A 13,406-nucleotide genomic window follows, 5' to 3' on the forward strand; every position below is an offset into this window, starting at 1 on the left:
TTCTTTTTGTCAAATTTCCTGCAAAATCTGCTGGCAGGTTAAAGCTCAGCAGTGCCAGACTCAGCCCCCTAAACCTCAGTTTTCCCTAAATCCCAGATGCCACCCACTCCAATGCCCCTTCCCCACATTCTCCTGCCCAGCCCTGAGGCTTCTCCCTGTTTTAATGGGGATTGACATTTATCTCCATCAGTGGGAGTATATAGAAATCAAACCGTAAAACACAAGCAGAGCAGTGAGGGCTCGAAGAGCTTTTGTGCAGCCCAGTTGAGGAAATATCCCAAAATTTTGTCATCTGAGCTGGCACTTGGCCTGGCAGTGACTCCTCAAGAGGCAGTAAGAGATTTACTGTAAAACTACAGAAAAAATTGTGTCAAGGAGTTAAATCATGCCAGAAAAATCTGGGACTGACCCAACTGCTGACGTGTCTGCCCCATGCAGAGCTGGACCAGGTTCTGCTCTCAAAAAATCCCCACCAAGACCCTGTAAGAGCACCAGGAAGCCAAAGTTTCCTTTGATCACATCTCATTTTAATGAGGGCAGGTTCCGAAGAAGCGAACAGTACATGTTTCTGTAAGAATGCAAACAAGCCAGTACAGAAATGTAAAAAAAATAAACAAAAATAAATATCTCCCCTGTTTCTTTCTCCCCGAGTTCATAGCGCAGGGCTGGCCTGGAGACAAGATGGATTTACCGCTGCAGCTGGGCAGCGGCTGTGAGAAATCAGAGTTTTGGGATGTCAGTGTCTGTGTGCTTTCAGAGAGGTCAGAGTGCCCGCAGATCCAACGAGGAGAGCCTTCCCTGCCGGCCAGGTGAGCAGCTCCCACCTGGGAAGCATCTCCACCACTCTGTCAGCGGCTCAGAGCCAGGTCCTCAAGAGGGAAGAGCTGGAAGGAGAAGAGGAATTGGATTATTTTGGAGTATCCAGCTCCAGCACCACCTCCCTCCCCACGTGGGACCCCGTTTCAGTGCTTAAAGCACAGCTCCATTCACAAGTTTCATTAAATCTCCTCCTCCACAGGCTCAGATGTGACCTGCAGATTCCCTTTCTGCCACCATGCATGCAGAAAAACCCCACGCAGATCAACCCCACGCAGATAAACCCCACGCAGAACCAAATTCCAGGTTTGGACCTGCCCACAGGGTTCCCAGTGGGGATTTGGCTGGGAAATCAGAAGGATTTAATCAAGGGTGTACCCAGGTCAGAGCTGTGGAGCCCAGGACAGCACAACGTATCCAGGGCTGGGCTGACCTGTCTGAGCTTTCCCAAAATGATTCTTATCCCAGATTTCCTCCAAAAAATGAAGTGGGGGAGGAATACAGCTACATGTTTCAGGGGCTGATCCAACAGCTAAAAGCCTCGGTGGATTTCAGCTGGATGTTGGCTCCAGCTTTACATAAGAGGAAAGAAATGTAAAGGCTGGAGCCGGCCCCGAGGCAGTCCCACGCAGCCCGGCTGAGCCCCGAGGGGCAGGAGAAGGGTCCTGAGAGGGGGAGGCCATGCTGGGGTCAGCCCGGCATCACCGGGCTCCCAGCCCCATGGATACCCCATGGACACCCCATGGACACCCCATGGATACCCCATGGACACCCCATGGATAGCCCATGGACACCCCATGGACACCCCATGGACACCCCATGGACACCCCATGGATAGCCCAGGGACACCCCATGGATACCCCACAGATAGCCCAGGGACACCCCATGGATAGCCCAGGGACACCCCATGGACACCCCATGGACACCCCATGGATAGCCCATGGATACCCCATGGACACCCCATGGATAGCCCAGGGACACCCCATGGATAGCCCAGGGACACCCCATGGACACCCCATGGATAGCCCAGAGATACCCCATGGATACCCCAGGGACACCCCATGGATAGCCCAGGGACACCCCATGGACACCCCATGGATAGCCCAGGGACACCCCATGGATAGCCCATGGATACCCCAGGGACACCCCATGGATAGCCCAGGGACACCCCATGGATACCCCAGGGACACCCCATGGACACCCCATGGACACCCCATGGATACCCCATGGATAGCCCAGGGACACCCCATGGATACCCCATGGACACCCCATGGACACCCCATGGATACCCCACGGACACCCCTCGGGCACGGGCAGCTCGGTCCCACAGAGTGCGGGTTTGTGATGCACCTAATGGGGGACACAGAAATCCTACAGTCCTGGAATGGTTTGGGTTGGAAGGGACCTTACAGATCCCCCAATTCCGCCCCCTGCATGGGCAGGACAACTTCCACTACACGAGGTTCCTCCAAGCCCCGTCCAACCTGACCTTGGACACCTCATCCAGATCTTTTTCTGCCCTGAAGGCAAAGCACAGCCCCTACAAACACTCACTTACCTGGTGACGCCCCTCCAAGCTTCCTCGAACCCCAATTTCCTGCTGAAACCCCTGCACGGCTCCACACTCCCCACAACCCGGTGACCCCCAGCACCCCGGGAGCCGTGGAGTGACCGCAGGGCTCCCATCCCGTGCGCCCCTCGAGCGTCCCGGAGTGACCGCAGGATTCCCCATCCCGTGCTCCCCTCGAGCGTCCCGGAGTGACCGCAGGGCTCCCCATCCCGCGGGTGGATCGCGCCCCTCGAGCATCCCCAGCCCCGCGGAGTGACCGCAGGATTCCCCATCCCGTGCTCCCCTCGAGCATCCCGAGCCCCGCGGAGTGACCGCCGGGCTCCCCATCCCGGGCTCCCCTGGAGCATCCCCAGCCCCGCGGAGTGACCGCAGGATTCCCCATCCCGTGCTCCCCTCGAGCATCCCCCGGAGCCCCGCGGTGTCCCGGGCGTTACCTGAGGCTGGCGGGGCGCGGGCGGGGGCCGGGCAGGGGCCGGGCGGGGGCCGCCCCATCCCCATCCCCGCCGGAGCAGGCGCTGCAGGAGGCGCCCCGGGCCGGGCGGCGGCGGCGGGGCCGGGGCGGCGCCCGGGGGGCTCTCCCCGCCGGGATGGCCCGGGGCTGCCGGGGCGCTGTCCCCGGCGGGGCTCCCGGGGTGCCGGGGGGGCTCGGCCGGCAGCTCCCGCCGCCACAGGTAGGGAGAGCGGCGGACCCCCATGAGCAGCCCCGAGGCGCGACCCACCGTGTGGTACCGGGGGCTGGCGACGTGCTTGTACCAGGCGCCCGCCGGGGCGGCCGGCAGCATCAGCCCCAGCAGCACCAGGGCCCCCCAGGCGCCCCCCGACAGCTGTCCCCTGGCCATGGCGCGGGGCACGGTGCGGGCAGGGCTGTGCCCGGCCCCGGGCACCCCAGCGACGGCTGCCCCGCGCCCGCGCCCCGCCGGTTTATAGCGCCGTCGGGAGGGGCCCCGCGGCTCCGCCCCGGCAGCCCCCGGCCGCCCTCCCCCGGCAGAGCCCCCCCCCGGGATGCCGGCACCCTCCCCATGGCCCCCGGCATCCTCTGAGCATCCCGAGCATCTCCCTGCAGCCCGCAGCATCCCGCGCACCCGTCAGCATCCCCATTTAACATCCCCCTCAGCATCCTCCCCATGGCCCCGAGCATCCTCTGAGCATCCCGAGCATCTCTCTGCAGCCTGCAGGACCCCGCGCACCCGTCAGCATCCCCCTTGTTGCCTTCTCATCCTCCCCATGGCCCCCAGCATCCTCTGAGCATCCCCCTGAAACCCAGAGCAGCCCGAGCGTCCGTGAGCAGCCTCCCTGCAGCCTTCAGCACCGTCCCCATGGCCTCGAGCGTCCTCTGGGCATTCCCCCGGAGCCTGGAGCATCCCAAGCATCCGTGAGCATCCTCGTGGTCCCTGCGGTGAAGTGCTCAGGGCCATTTGCAGTGGGTTTGCCAGGCTGCTTGCCCTCCTCTTCTGCCACTCAGATCTTAAATACGATATCACCATCCATTCTGCCTTTGCAGTCAGCTGATTCCCCCCTCCAGATTCCTTAATGAAACCAAGCAGGTCAAGTTTATGCTCAGCAGAGAGCAATTCCAGTTCCTCTTGTTGATTAGGGAAGTTCTTTATATGCTGAACTAGGACTAAATAATTTCTGGGGTTTTTTTCAGGCCACACAAAGATTAATTTTAATCTCAGCATTTTAGAATTACGGAATGGTTTGGTTTGGAAAGGACCTTAAAGCCCATCCAGTTCCACTCCCTGCCCTGGGCAGGGATACCTTCCAGTAACTCAGGGTGCTCCAAGCCCGGTCCAACCTGGCCTGGGATACTTCCAGAGATGAGGCAGCCTCAGCTGCTCTGGGCAGAGGCTGGAATTTCTCCTTGTGGATTTCATTTTAACACAGTCCAAAGGAATCCCATCCAGGCTGCTTCCCATCATTGGGATCCCCCAGTCCTTCACCCTGCAGCCTCCTCTTCTCCCACCCAACAAGCACAAGTCCCCAGTGGAAACTTTAACAGCCCAGCCTGCAGTTGTTGGTGTTCTGTGCCCCTCCACTCTGGGGGATGTTTTTCCAGGCTCACACTGGGGACAGAACCACACTGGGAACCCCTCAGAGTGTGGGATCTGAGCCAAGCAACATCCTGCTCCTGTGGGAGCCAGCCCCTCGGCCCGGCAGGGATCAGGGCGTGTGGGATGGGCAGTGTCAGTCTGGAGCCTCTCGGTTTTCCTCTTCTGAGAAGGCTGGGAGTGAATGCAAATCCCAGCCGGCGGGAGGGTGATCCAGCCTTTCGTGAGAGGATGCTGGAAGTTACGTCTGTTCAGAGCACAACTCGTTCCTGTAATGACCCAGAGCAGAGTCCAGCCCAGGCACGGCCTGAGTTCTTGGAAGCGCCCAGCTTTACAGTAAGGATGCGGCTGCTCCCGTCTCACTGGGAGCCAATCCTGGCTGAATGGGCTATTTTGGTCACCCCTGAGTGCTCTGGACATTAGAAGGCCTCAGCACTTTGCTGTTTGCTGGAGCCATTAATGAATGGCAGCAGTACAGCCCAGCTCACGGAGCAGCCCAGCGCATCCCCGGTCACCTGGCACAGGACACGCTGCCTCCAGGGCTCTGCTCCCTCCGGCTAAAGCCATTACACTGCCTCCTCCCTGCGAGGGAAGGATCGATTCAGGAGCACCCAATGCTCCTCTTGGCTCGTTCTGCACCTGCCCTGTGCCCAAACAAAGGCAGGTTTAGCAGCTCCTGTTTCACTGCAGCCACGCTCCAATGTGGGCTCAACCTTCCCAGGCAGGAAAGGAAGATTTTCTCATTCCCAGAGATCTGCCTGAAGTGTCTTTTCTGTGTGTTTTTGGTGTGACTTGGGTAACTTGTCACCCTGATAAACTCTCCATGAACTGAACTCTTTCCTCCCGGGAATGATCCCTGCTGACAGCCAGCAGCTCTGTCCACAAGGCCGAGAGCCTTGGGATGCAGCACGGCTCCGGATCTCCAGTTTCCTCTCCCAAGTATTTTTAAATATCTTTCCAACGAAACAGCTGATAAGCAATTTGTCTGCTATTTATATTCTAAGTAAGTAAAGATAATTTTAGGATTCTTCTTCCCCTCACAGAAGTCGATGCTCTGCAAATACCGTAGCACGTCAGCGGGCACATGGCACCGAGCTGCTCCGGGGTGGGCTTGTGCCAGGAACTCCCCCAGAGGAGCAAAATCCTGCTTATTTTTGGGAGATAAAAAACTTTTGAAGAAGTCCTGGTTCCTATGGAAGTCTTGTACAGACTCACAGGAATAAGAGATTTCAACCTCTCGGGTAATTTCCATAGCTGCAGGTGTTTACCGACCTCGGGCAGGGTCCAGCTGACCCCAAGCCCTTTTGGAAACCCCATTTTTATGTTCATATTTAAACCCTCAGATTTTGGCTCCAGCATCACATTTTCCCAACCACACAGACACAGCTCCCAGTGCTGGGGTTCATCCCAGTGCTCAAATGAACCTTTAATGATGTCATTCCACATTTGCTGAGGGGAAGAGGAATGGGATCATCATTGAATCACAGAATCCTGGAGTGGTTTGAGTTGGAAGTGACCTCAAAGCCCATCCAGTCCCCTCCCTGCTGTGGGCAGGGACACCTTCACCATCCTGGGTTGCTCCAAGCCCTGTCCAACCTTACCTTGAACACTTCCAGGGATGGGGCAGCCACAGCTTCTCTGAGGAACCTAACCATAGGGATTTACCACGTCTCTGCCGCTGAAATGACTTAAGGTTTTCTTCTCTCATTTTGGAACAAAATCCCTCTTTTTGTAAGAGGAAGGCTCTGCTGCAACCCCCATCCTGCTGGATGCTCAGGTTCTCCAGAGGGTACCTCCAATTTCCTCACAGCACCCACCATCTCCACCACAGCTCCAGAGCACGAACTGGGGCTTGTGGAAAACATCCAGAGGGACCCCACAGTGAGGGGAGAGAGGGGTGAGCAGCTGGAGGCACCACATCTTCACCCCTGCAGTAAACTCAGCCCAGCTCTCAGAAGAGCCTCTCCACCCGATTTCATTCCTGCTGTGCTCTCACCTCCCACCACACACATTACTGCAGCCACTCAGGATTTGTGGCTTTGGAGAATGAGCTAAATGAATTTGATGTCCCAGAAAGAGGCACTTGAAAGCGAAACCGGTGGGGTTTAATGACAGCATTTTCCACATTTTTATGATAATGACTCTGGTGTTTATTGGAAGGTTAGCAACTCAGCGAGCAGGAAAACAAAGCAATCGGAGAGGCCAGCCCTGCCATGGGGCCTCTGCACTCTTGGGCATTAATGCCTGCTCTATTCATGACATTTTTGGGCCATTTGGGCTCTCCAGCATGTCCCTGTGGGAGTATGAGAGGATGGAGGTGACATCACTTGGGATGAAGAGGAACAGAGCCTGCCCTCCTGCACTCTGCAAACTCATCCAACTCTGCTAATTGGGATCATCCTGTCCTTCAGGCTGGGAAACTGAGGCACAGCATTCAGCACATTGCCAAAGACCACCCAAGGAAAAGCAGTTTGGCCTGAGTAACCTGGAGCCTCCTGCTCTGAGGGCCTTCACTTGGCCACTGCCCAGCTCTGCCTTCCTGTGCAGGCTGGCCTTGGAGAGACGGACACAAATCAGCCAAAAGCAGCTTCACCGCTGTGAAATCAGCTGGAGGCACAAAAGTGAAGTTGGAGGTTGGAGAAGGGATGAGTTTTGCCATACCAGGCAGTGCCAGGCAGTGCCCAAGGTGGAGCACAGCCAGTGCTGCTGTGAGGAGGTGATTTCCAGACAAGGCCGGAAGCTCAGCAGCTGAGCGAGCTGGGACTGCAGGCCCCACTCAGAAATGTCACATCTTTGTCACATTTGTGTGAACACCCTGCTGCCCAGGTCGCTGCTGTGATTCCCCAGCCCTGCCAAATTCCTGCACTTCCCCTCCTTTCCCACATTCACATCCCTGCTGCCTCCTGCCTTACTTCAGCCCGGAAGTGAGCAAAGTCTTGATGGCAAGAAAAGGACATTCCCACACGTGTGCTCAGTAAATCCTGGTGTTTTCCAGCACCCATCCCAGTGCTGAGCTCCTGGGCAGTCAGAGCAGGGTTTGTGTGGGGCTGGGATGAGGCACTCAGCCAGGGGGACCCAAACAGCCCCTGTGCCTCAGGTGCTGTGCGGGCAGCACACCACAAAGCCCCAGCAATAACAACCTTTGCCATTTTCTCACATCTCGAGTGTGTCCTTGTGTAACAAACTCGGATCACGGAGCAATTCCTGCCCCCGGTGATTCAGAACGTGATTAAATGCTATTTGTCTGTTCCTCTGAAATAAAGGAGCTGCAGTTGCTACAAACAAATTACGGCTTCAAGCTGTGAGGTAAAACACACCTTGACTCCTGAGAAAGCTGCAGCAGGCTTTGGTGGCTCTGAAGAGAAAGAGAAAACAAGGGGTGTTTCCTACTGTTGCAGATCTTGCTAAAGTGCACTAAATTAATTATTTGACTCCTAAGAAGCAACTTATTCCCCACTATTTTTAGCCTCATGCACTATTTTAAGAGGTTTTGTCTTCAGGGTCCAGTCACGTGCAAGTTAAACAGAAGGCAGTGAAGTCTCCAAAGGATAATAAACTATCTCAAATTACTTTGCTAATGGAACAAAGAGTACTGTAAATGTCACACAGGATAGAACAGGAGCAGGAGAAACCTTTACACGAAACAATGGATCCATTAGCACAAAGGTAAGGAAAAAACCCCACAGACTTGTGATGCTTGTGCAGAGCTCCACGGAGCTGCTGCTCCAAGCCAAGGGAATTGGTTTCCTCTCTTGGATTCTGTGCTGAGCTCACACCACAATCACCCACACTCTCAGGGCATTGATCCTTCAGGATTTCAAAGCCCTTTACAGACAATAGCTAAGCCCCAGGTGAGTCAGTGGAATTATTTCTGCTTCAAACCCAGGTACAGAGAGGGAATCACTGAATCACTGATGGGAGACCAAAACCAAACAGAGGTCCAGACTCACCAAACCCACCGAGGGGTCCTCACCTCCAGCTTAATGAAGTTGTCCATCACCCTGCAAGCTGCAGGAGTGACCCTTCACTCCTGGCCTGACTCATCAGCAGGAGAGCCCAGCTCTGGTGGGGCCTCCTGGGTGAGAGGATGGACTGTGAGACACCATCACCCACCCTGCCCTGTATTTTGCCTCTCCTGCGCTTGGCACAAGATGATAAGTCTTCAAACACATCAAGGGCTGCAGCAGCAGCATCACAGAGTGGTTTGGGTGTGAATAACACCACGGAGGAACCGTGACGAGAAATTCCCCACCATGGGGGATGACAGTGCTGCCTCAGGAAAGCAGCAAAGACAAAAACTCAGAGAAGCAGGGAAAAGAGCAGGGAGGAAAGATGCCATGGGCTGCTGTCTGAAATGTGAGCAGATCCTCAGCTCCCTCCAGTCCACGAGTCAGGCTTTCTCCTGGAAGTAATTCCCAACTCCACCAGAGAGTTAATACCCAGATGTGTGAAGTGCAGAGTACATTTGGCTCTGCTCTGCAGAGTTTGCTGTGAGGAGAAAGAGCTGGGAGATGAATCTTTCATTTGACAGTCCTGAGATCTCCTAACCAAAGTGCACACCACTCCCAAGAGCTCTCCTGTTCTCCTGAACTGTAATTAGCTGAGGCTCTCCAGCACACACGTGTGAGATGGCTGGAGGGCTCGGAGGGGTGTAGATGAGAATAAATCTGCCTTCAGGCAAATCTGCACAGGTTAAGGTTGGAGAAGTCCTCTAAGATCCCCTTGTCCAACCATCAGTCCGTCCCCTCCTCGTTCACCCCTGCGTCCCCAAGTGTCACATCCACACATTTACTGAGCAGCCCGGGGACCCTGACTCCACCCCTGCCCTGGGCAGCCTCTGCCAGGGTGTGACAACCTTTCTTCCATGAAGAAATTTTCCCTAATATCCAACCTGAACCTCCCCTGGTGCAGCCTTGGACAAGGGCCTGGAGAGCCAGGACAGGGAATGGCTTCCCCCTGCCAGAGGGCTGGGTTAGATGGGATTTTGGGAAGGAATTCTTGACTCAGAGCGTGGGGAGGGTGCCCAGAGCAGCTGTGGCTGCCCCTGGGTCCCTGGCAGTGTCCAAGGCCAGGCTGAACAGGGCTTGGAGCAGCCTGGGACAGTGGAAGGTGCTGGGATTGCACTGGATGGGTTTAAGGTCCCTTGCACCCCAAACCATGCCAGGATTCCATGCAGTGAGGTAACTGTGGGAAGCCACTGCTCAGGGGCTGGCTGAGACTCATTTTCCTTAAAACAGAACGCTGAGAACATCATCACTTTCAGCAGAAACTTTATCAAATGAAGACAAATTTCCCCGTTCTGCACTGAGAGCCTTGGCTGCAAATGAGCCGTGTCGGCACCAGGCTGGGAATGGGAAATTAATCCAAGGCTCAACCTTTGGTTCTACACTTGGACAGGATCTCGGCACTGAACAATAAATATCGGGTCTGGGGCTCTGCTGAATGCAATGGGCTTGTTGTGCTCATCTCCAGACTGATCAATTATTCCAAAGGGTATTTATTGCTGATGAAATGACTGGAGAAGGCCTTTCCCTGCAGTTATTATGGGATATTTAGTGAGTAAACATGGAAATCAACTATCCCAAGTGTCAATATTAACCCTTTTACTTGGGAGGGAAACATTACCTGCCTGCCAACACACTGAACTAAGCACCAACTAAGATATTTAGAACCCAGTTAATTCTATAAAATTTTATTTCTTTATGTTTTGGGGTCACACTCGGTGCTAAGATCTGACTCTCATTTGCAATCACCAGAGAAATAAACCGGCATCTTTAAATCATCAGCAAAGAATGATTCAATCCTTTCAAACAGGCTTATAAAAACCTCTCTGCACCACAAAATAAATGAATCTCAACACATGACTCACAGGCACCAGCAGGATGGCTCTCCAGAAGGGTGAGGAGCTGGAAACAGGATTTGGTGAAGTTTGAAGGTTTCAGTGTTGGCTTTTTAGCAATACTTTGTGCTGCTTGCTGATGGTGGGAATGCCAGGAGAGTGGGAATATCTTGTATGATGATGACAAAATGGAACAGAGAGGTTTATTTTGGCATTTTACAGCTGTGGAAAGATGTGTCCAACTGCTGGAAAAGCCATGGTAGCAGCAGAGCTGTGTTAGCAGGATATGGAGCCATGGAATCACAGAATCACTGAGGCTGGAACAGAGCTCCAACACCACTGAGTCCAACCATGCTCCCAGCACTGCCAAGGCCACCACAAACTGGTGTCCCCAGGTGCCACATCCAGGGATGGGGACTCCAACACTGCCCTGGGCTGGACAGCCCGTTCCATGAGGGAATTCTCCCAACATCCCTGAAGGTTCCCTGGTGCAGCCTGAGGCTGTGGTGCCATGGAAGGGCTGCTCCAAGCTGCTCTCTGTGGTGCCTGGAGGAAGAGCAAGAGGCAGCAGTTCAGGACGCCCAACTCTGGCAATGGCACCGTGCCACAAGCAGGATCTGGGCTGGGATGGGTCATCCCATGGAGGGTGTACAGGTCAGGGATGGATCTGGCCTCCAGGAGGAACTCTGGAAGGAACACAGATGATCTGTAAGGTTCCTTCCAGCCCAGGCCATGCTATGATGTCCTTACATGGGTTTTGTGCCAAATGAGTTCCCTGGATCTGAGAGCTGAGGATGGGATCTGACCTGGCAGGAGCTGTCAGAGCTGGGGGAGGTTCACCTGCACCATGAAGGGACATGGAATCTTCAGTGGTTTCCCCTCACCCACTGATTATAACAAGTATCATCCCAAAAGCAGAAAATGCCCCAGCTGAGGAGCTGCTGCCTGCCTGGCGAGCAGCAGGACCAGGAACATCACACCCTCCTCGGGGCAAACCACACTGCTGTGGACACACCGTGCAGGATCAGGGCTCTGGATCAGCTCCCTGGTGCTCCTGGGCTGGTGGGAAGTGATGTCACCACCTCTGAAATGTCGTGCTGAGTGTCCCTGTCCCTTTGTCCTGGCAGTGAGTAATGTCCCTTTCCAGGTGTGTTTATGATCCCGAGCCACGGTGTCACTGCCCAGCCAAGTGACACTCAGGGCAGCACATCACTGCCAGCAGCCTCCAGCTCATTTCATGCTAATTGCTCTCCAAAATTGGGTGATGCAGTTGGGGCACAAAAACATTTTCAACAGTGTCATTAATTCGGGGAACATTTCCTGGAGTAATTACAGCCAGCATCACCAGTCGTTCCTAATTATTCCACGCAGCCCCACCCAAACACACTTCAGCCTTGATTAGCAAGACGTGTGTTATCCCACTCCAGGTTGAGAGGGATAAATGGGGCTCTCTAGGAGAAAGTAAATATTACCTGTTGTACCCAACGATCCAAATCGTTGAAATCCTTCATTATCTGCTCCCAAACACTTAACAAAGCTATTACTTAATTTATTTGATGGCACAGATGTCATTAACCGAGGCTGGTGAACATCATGGGATTTTTTAATTATCTGTTTGATGAGTTGCTTTGTCCTGAAATGATTGTTTATGGCTCAAAGAAAATGAAGAGCAACTTTTTGACTCAAACGACAAGGAATTCAGGGAAAAGAAAGGGACCATAGAGGTGCTAGTCAGACCTTCCAGGAAGACCCTAGGAATTCAGAAGGAATTTCATCATGGAGTGACAGGACACGGGGGAATGGCTTCCCACTGCCAGAGGGCAGGGATAGATGGATATTGGGGAAGGAATTCTGGCTGTGAGGGTGGTGAAGGGGCTGGGATGGAATTCCCAGAGATGCCCCTGGATCCCAGAGGGCAGGGATAGATGGATATGGGAAGGAATTCCTGGCTGTGATCATGGTGAAGGGGCTGGGAAGGAATTCCCAGAGAAGCTGTGGCTGCCCCTGGATCCCAGAGGACGGGGATAGATGGATATGGGAAGGAATTCCAGGCTGTGATCATGGTGAAGGGGCCGGGATGGAATTCCCAGGGAAGCTGTGGCTGCCCCTGGATCCCTGGGAAGGTTGGACAGGGCATAAAACACCCAGGGACAGTGGGAGGTGTCCCTGCCATGGAGGGATGGATGGGGGCTGCTGGCGGAGAGGCAGCAGCCAGAAAAACAAAACAACAACTCAGCACACGCCTGGAGCACACAAAATGTCCCGTGCTGAGTGCCAGGTCCCAAATAGAGGATTTGGGCGTGGCCAAATCCCAAAAAAGGGAATGTGGGTGTGCTAAACCCAAATAAGGAAATGTGGGTGTTGGCTAAACCCAAGTAAGGAAATGTGGGTTGGGCTAAACCCAAATAAGGAAATGTGGGTTGGGCTAAACCCAAATAAGGAAATGTGGGTATGGCTAAACCCAAATAAGGGAATGTGGGTTGGGCTAAACCCAAATAAGGAAATGTGGGTAGGGCTAAACCCAAGTAAGGAAATGTGGGTTGGGCTAAACCCAAATAAGGAAATGTGGATGTGGGCTAAACCCAAATAAGGAAATGTGGGTTGGGCTAAACCCAAATAAGGAAATGTGGGTGGGCTAAACCCAAATAAGGAAATGTGGGTTGGGATAAACCCAAATAAGGAAATGTGGGTTGGGATAAACCCAAATAAGGAAATGTGGGTGGGGCTAGAGACCAAATAAGGAAATGTAGGCGTGGCTAATCCCAAATAAGTATTTAGCCATGCCCACATCTCATTATTTGGGCTTAGCTCTGCCCACATTTCCTTATTTGGGATTTAGCCCCCCTGTGGGTGTGAGAGCCCTGCACCTGGCACCTCCTCAGGGATGCTCCACAGCCCTCAGCTCAGGACGCCCCTGGCACAGCCCCTCCTGCCCCAGGAGCTGTTTGTGACCTCCCCATGCAATTTGAGCTCATTTGGGGTTTGCTGCCAGGCCCGGGGCCAGCAGTTCCAGCAAACAACCAGAGCCACCAGGACACATGGCTGGGACTGGGATGCACAGTTTGGGATTGGGATGCACAGTTTGGGACTGGGATGCACAGTTTGGTACTGCAAATCTTTGCCCTGCAGCACC

The 13,406-nt window shown here is 54.2% G+C and overlaps 1 protein-coding gene across 1 annotated transcript; it reads right to left on the reverse strand.

Annotated features, from left to right (window-relative positions):
• Positions 1 to 505: 505 nt before the first annotated feature.
• On the reverse strand, positions 506 to 3,269 carry NPW (neuropeptide W). Its single transcript, XM_058035701.1, has 2 exons — positions 2,821 to 3,269; positions 506 to 884 (listed from the first exon to the last, which is right to left on the reverse strand). Exons 1-2 carry the CDS (start codon positions 3,223 to 3,225, stop codon positions 849 to 851), a joined length of 441 nt encoding a protein of 146 aa, XP_057891684.1. The 5' UTR covers positions 3,226 to 3,269; the 3' UTR covers positions 506 to 848.
• Between the last annotated feature and the right edge of the window lie 10,137 nt (positions 3,270 to 13,406).

This window comes from Melospiza georgiana, chromosome 16 (genome assembly GCF_028018845.1).
Source record: "Melospiza georgiana isolate bMelGeo1 chromosome 16, bMelGeo1.pri, whole genome shotgun sequence".
Lineage (NCBI taxonomy): Eukaryota > Metazoa > Chordata > Aves > Passeriformes > Passerellidae > Melospiza > Melospiza georgiana.

Excerpts from the sequence above, each read along its gene's own strand:
- NPW (XM_058035701.1), bottom strand. The coding sequence starts at position 3,225 with ATGGCCAGGGGACAGCTGTCGGGGGGCGCCTGGGGGGCCCTGGTGCTG. Across the intron at positions 885-2,820 it reads CCGCGCCCCGCCAGCCTCAG|CTCTTCCCTCTTGAGGACCT; the intron begins GTAACGCCCGGG and ends TTCTCCTTCCAG.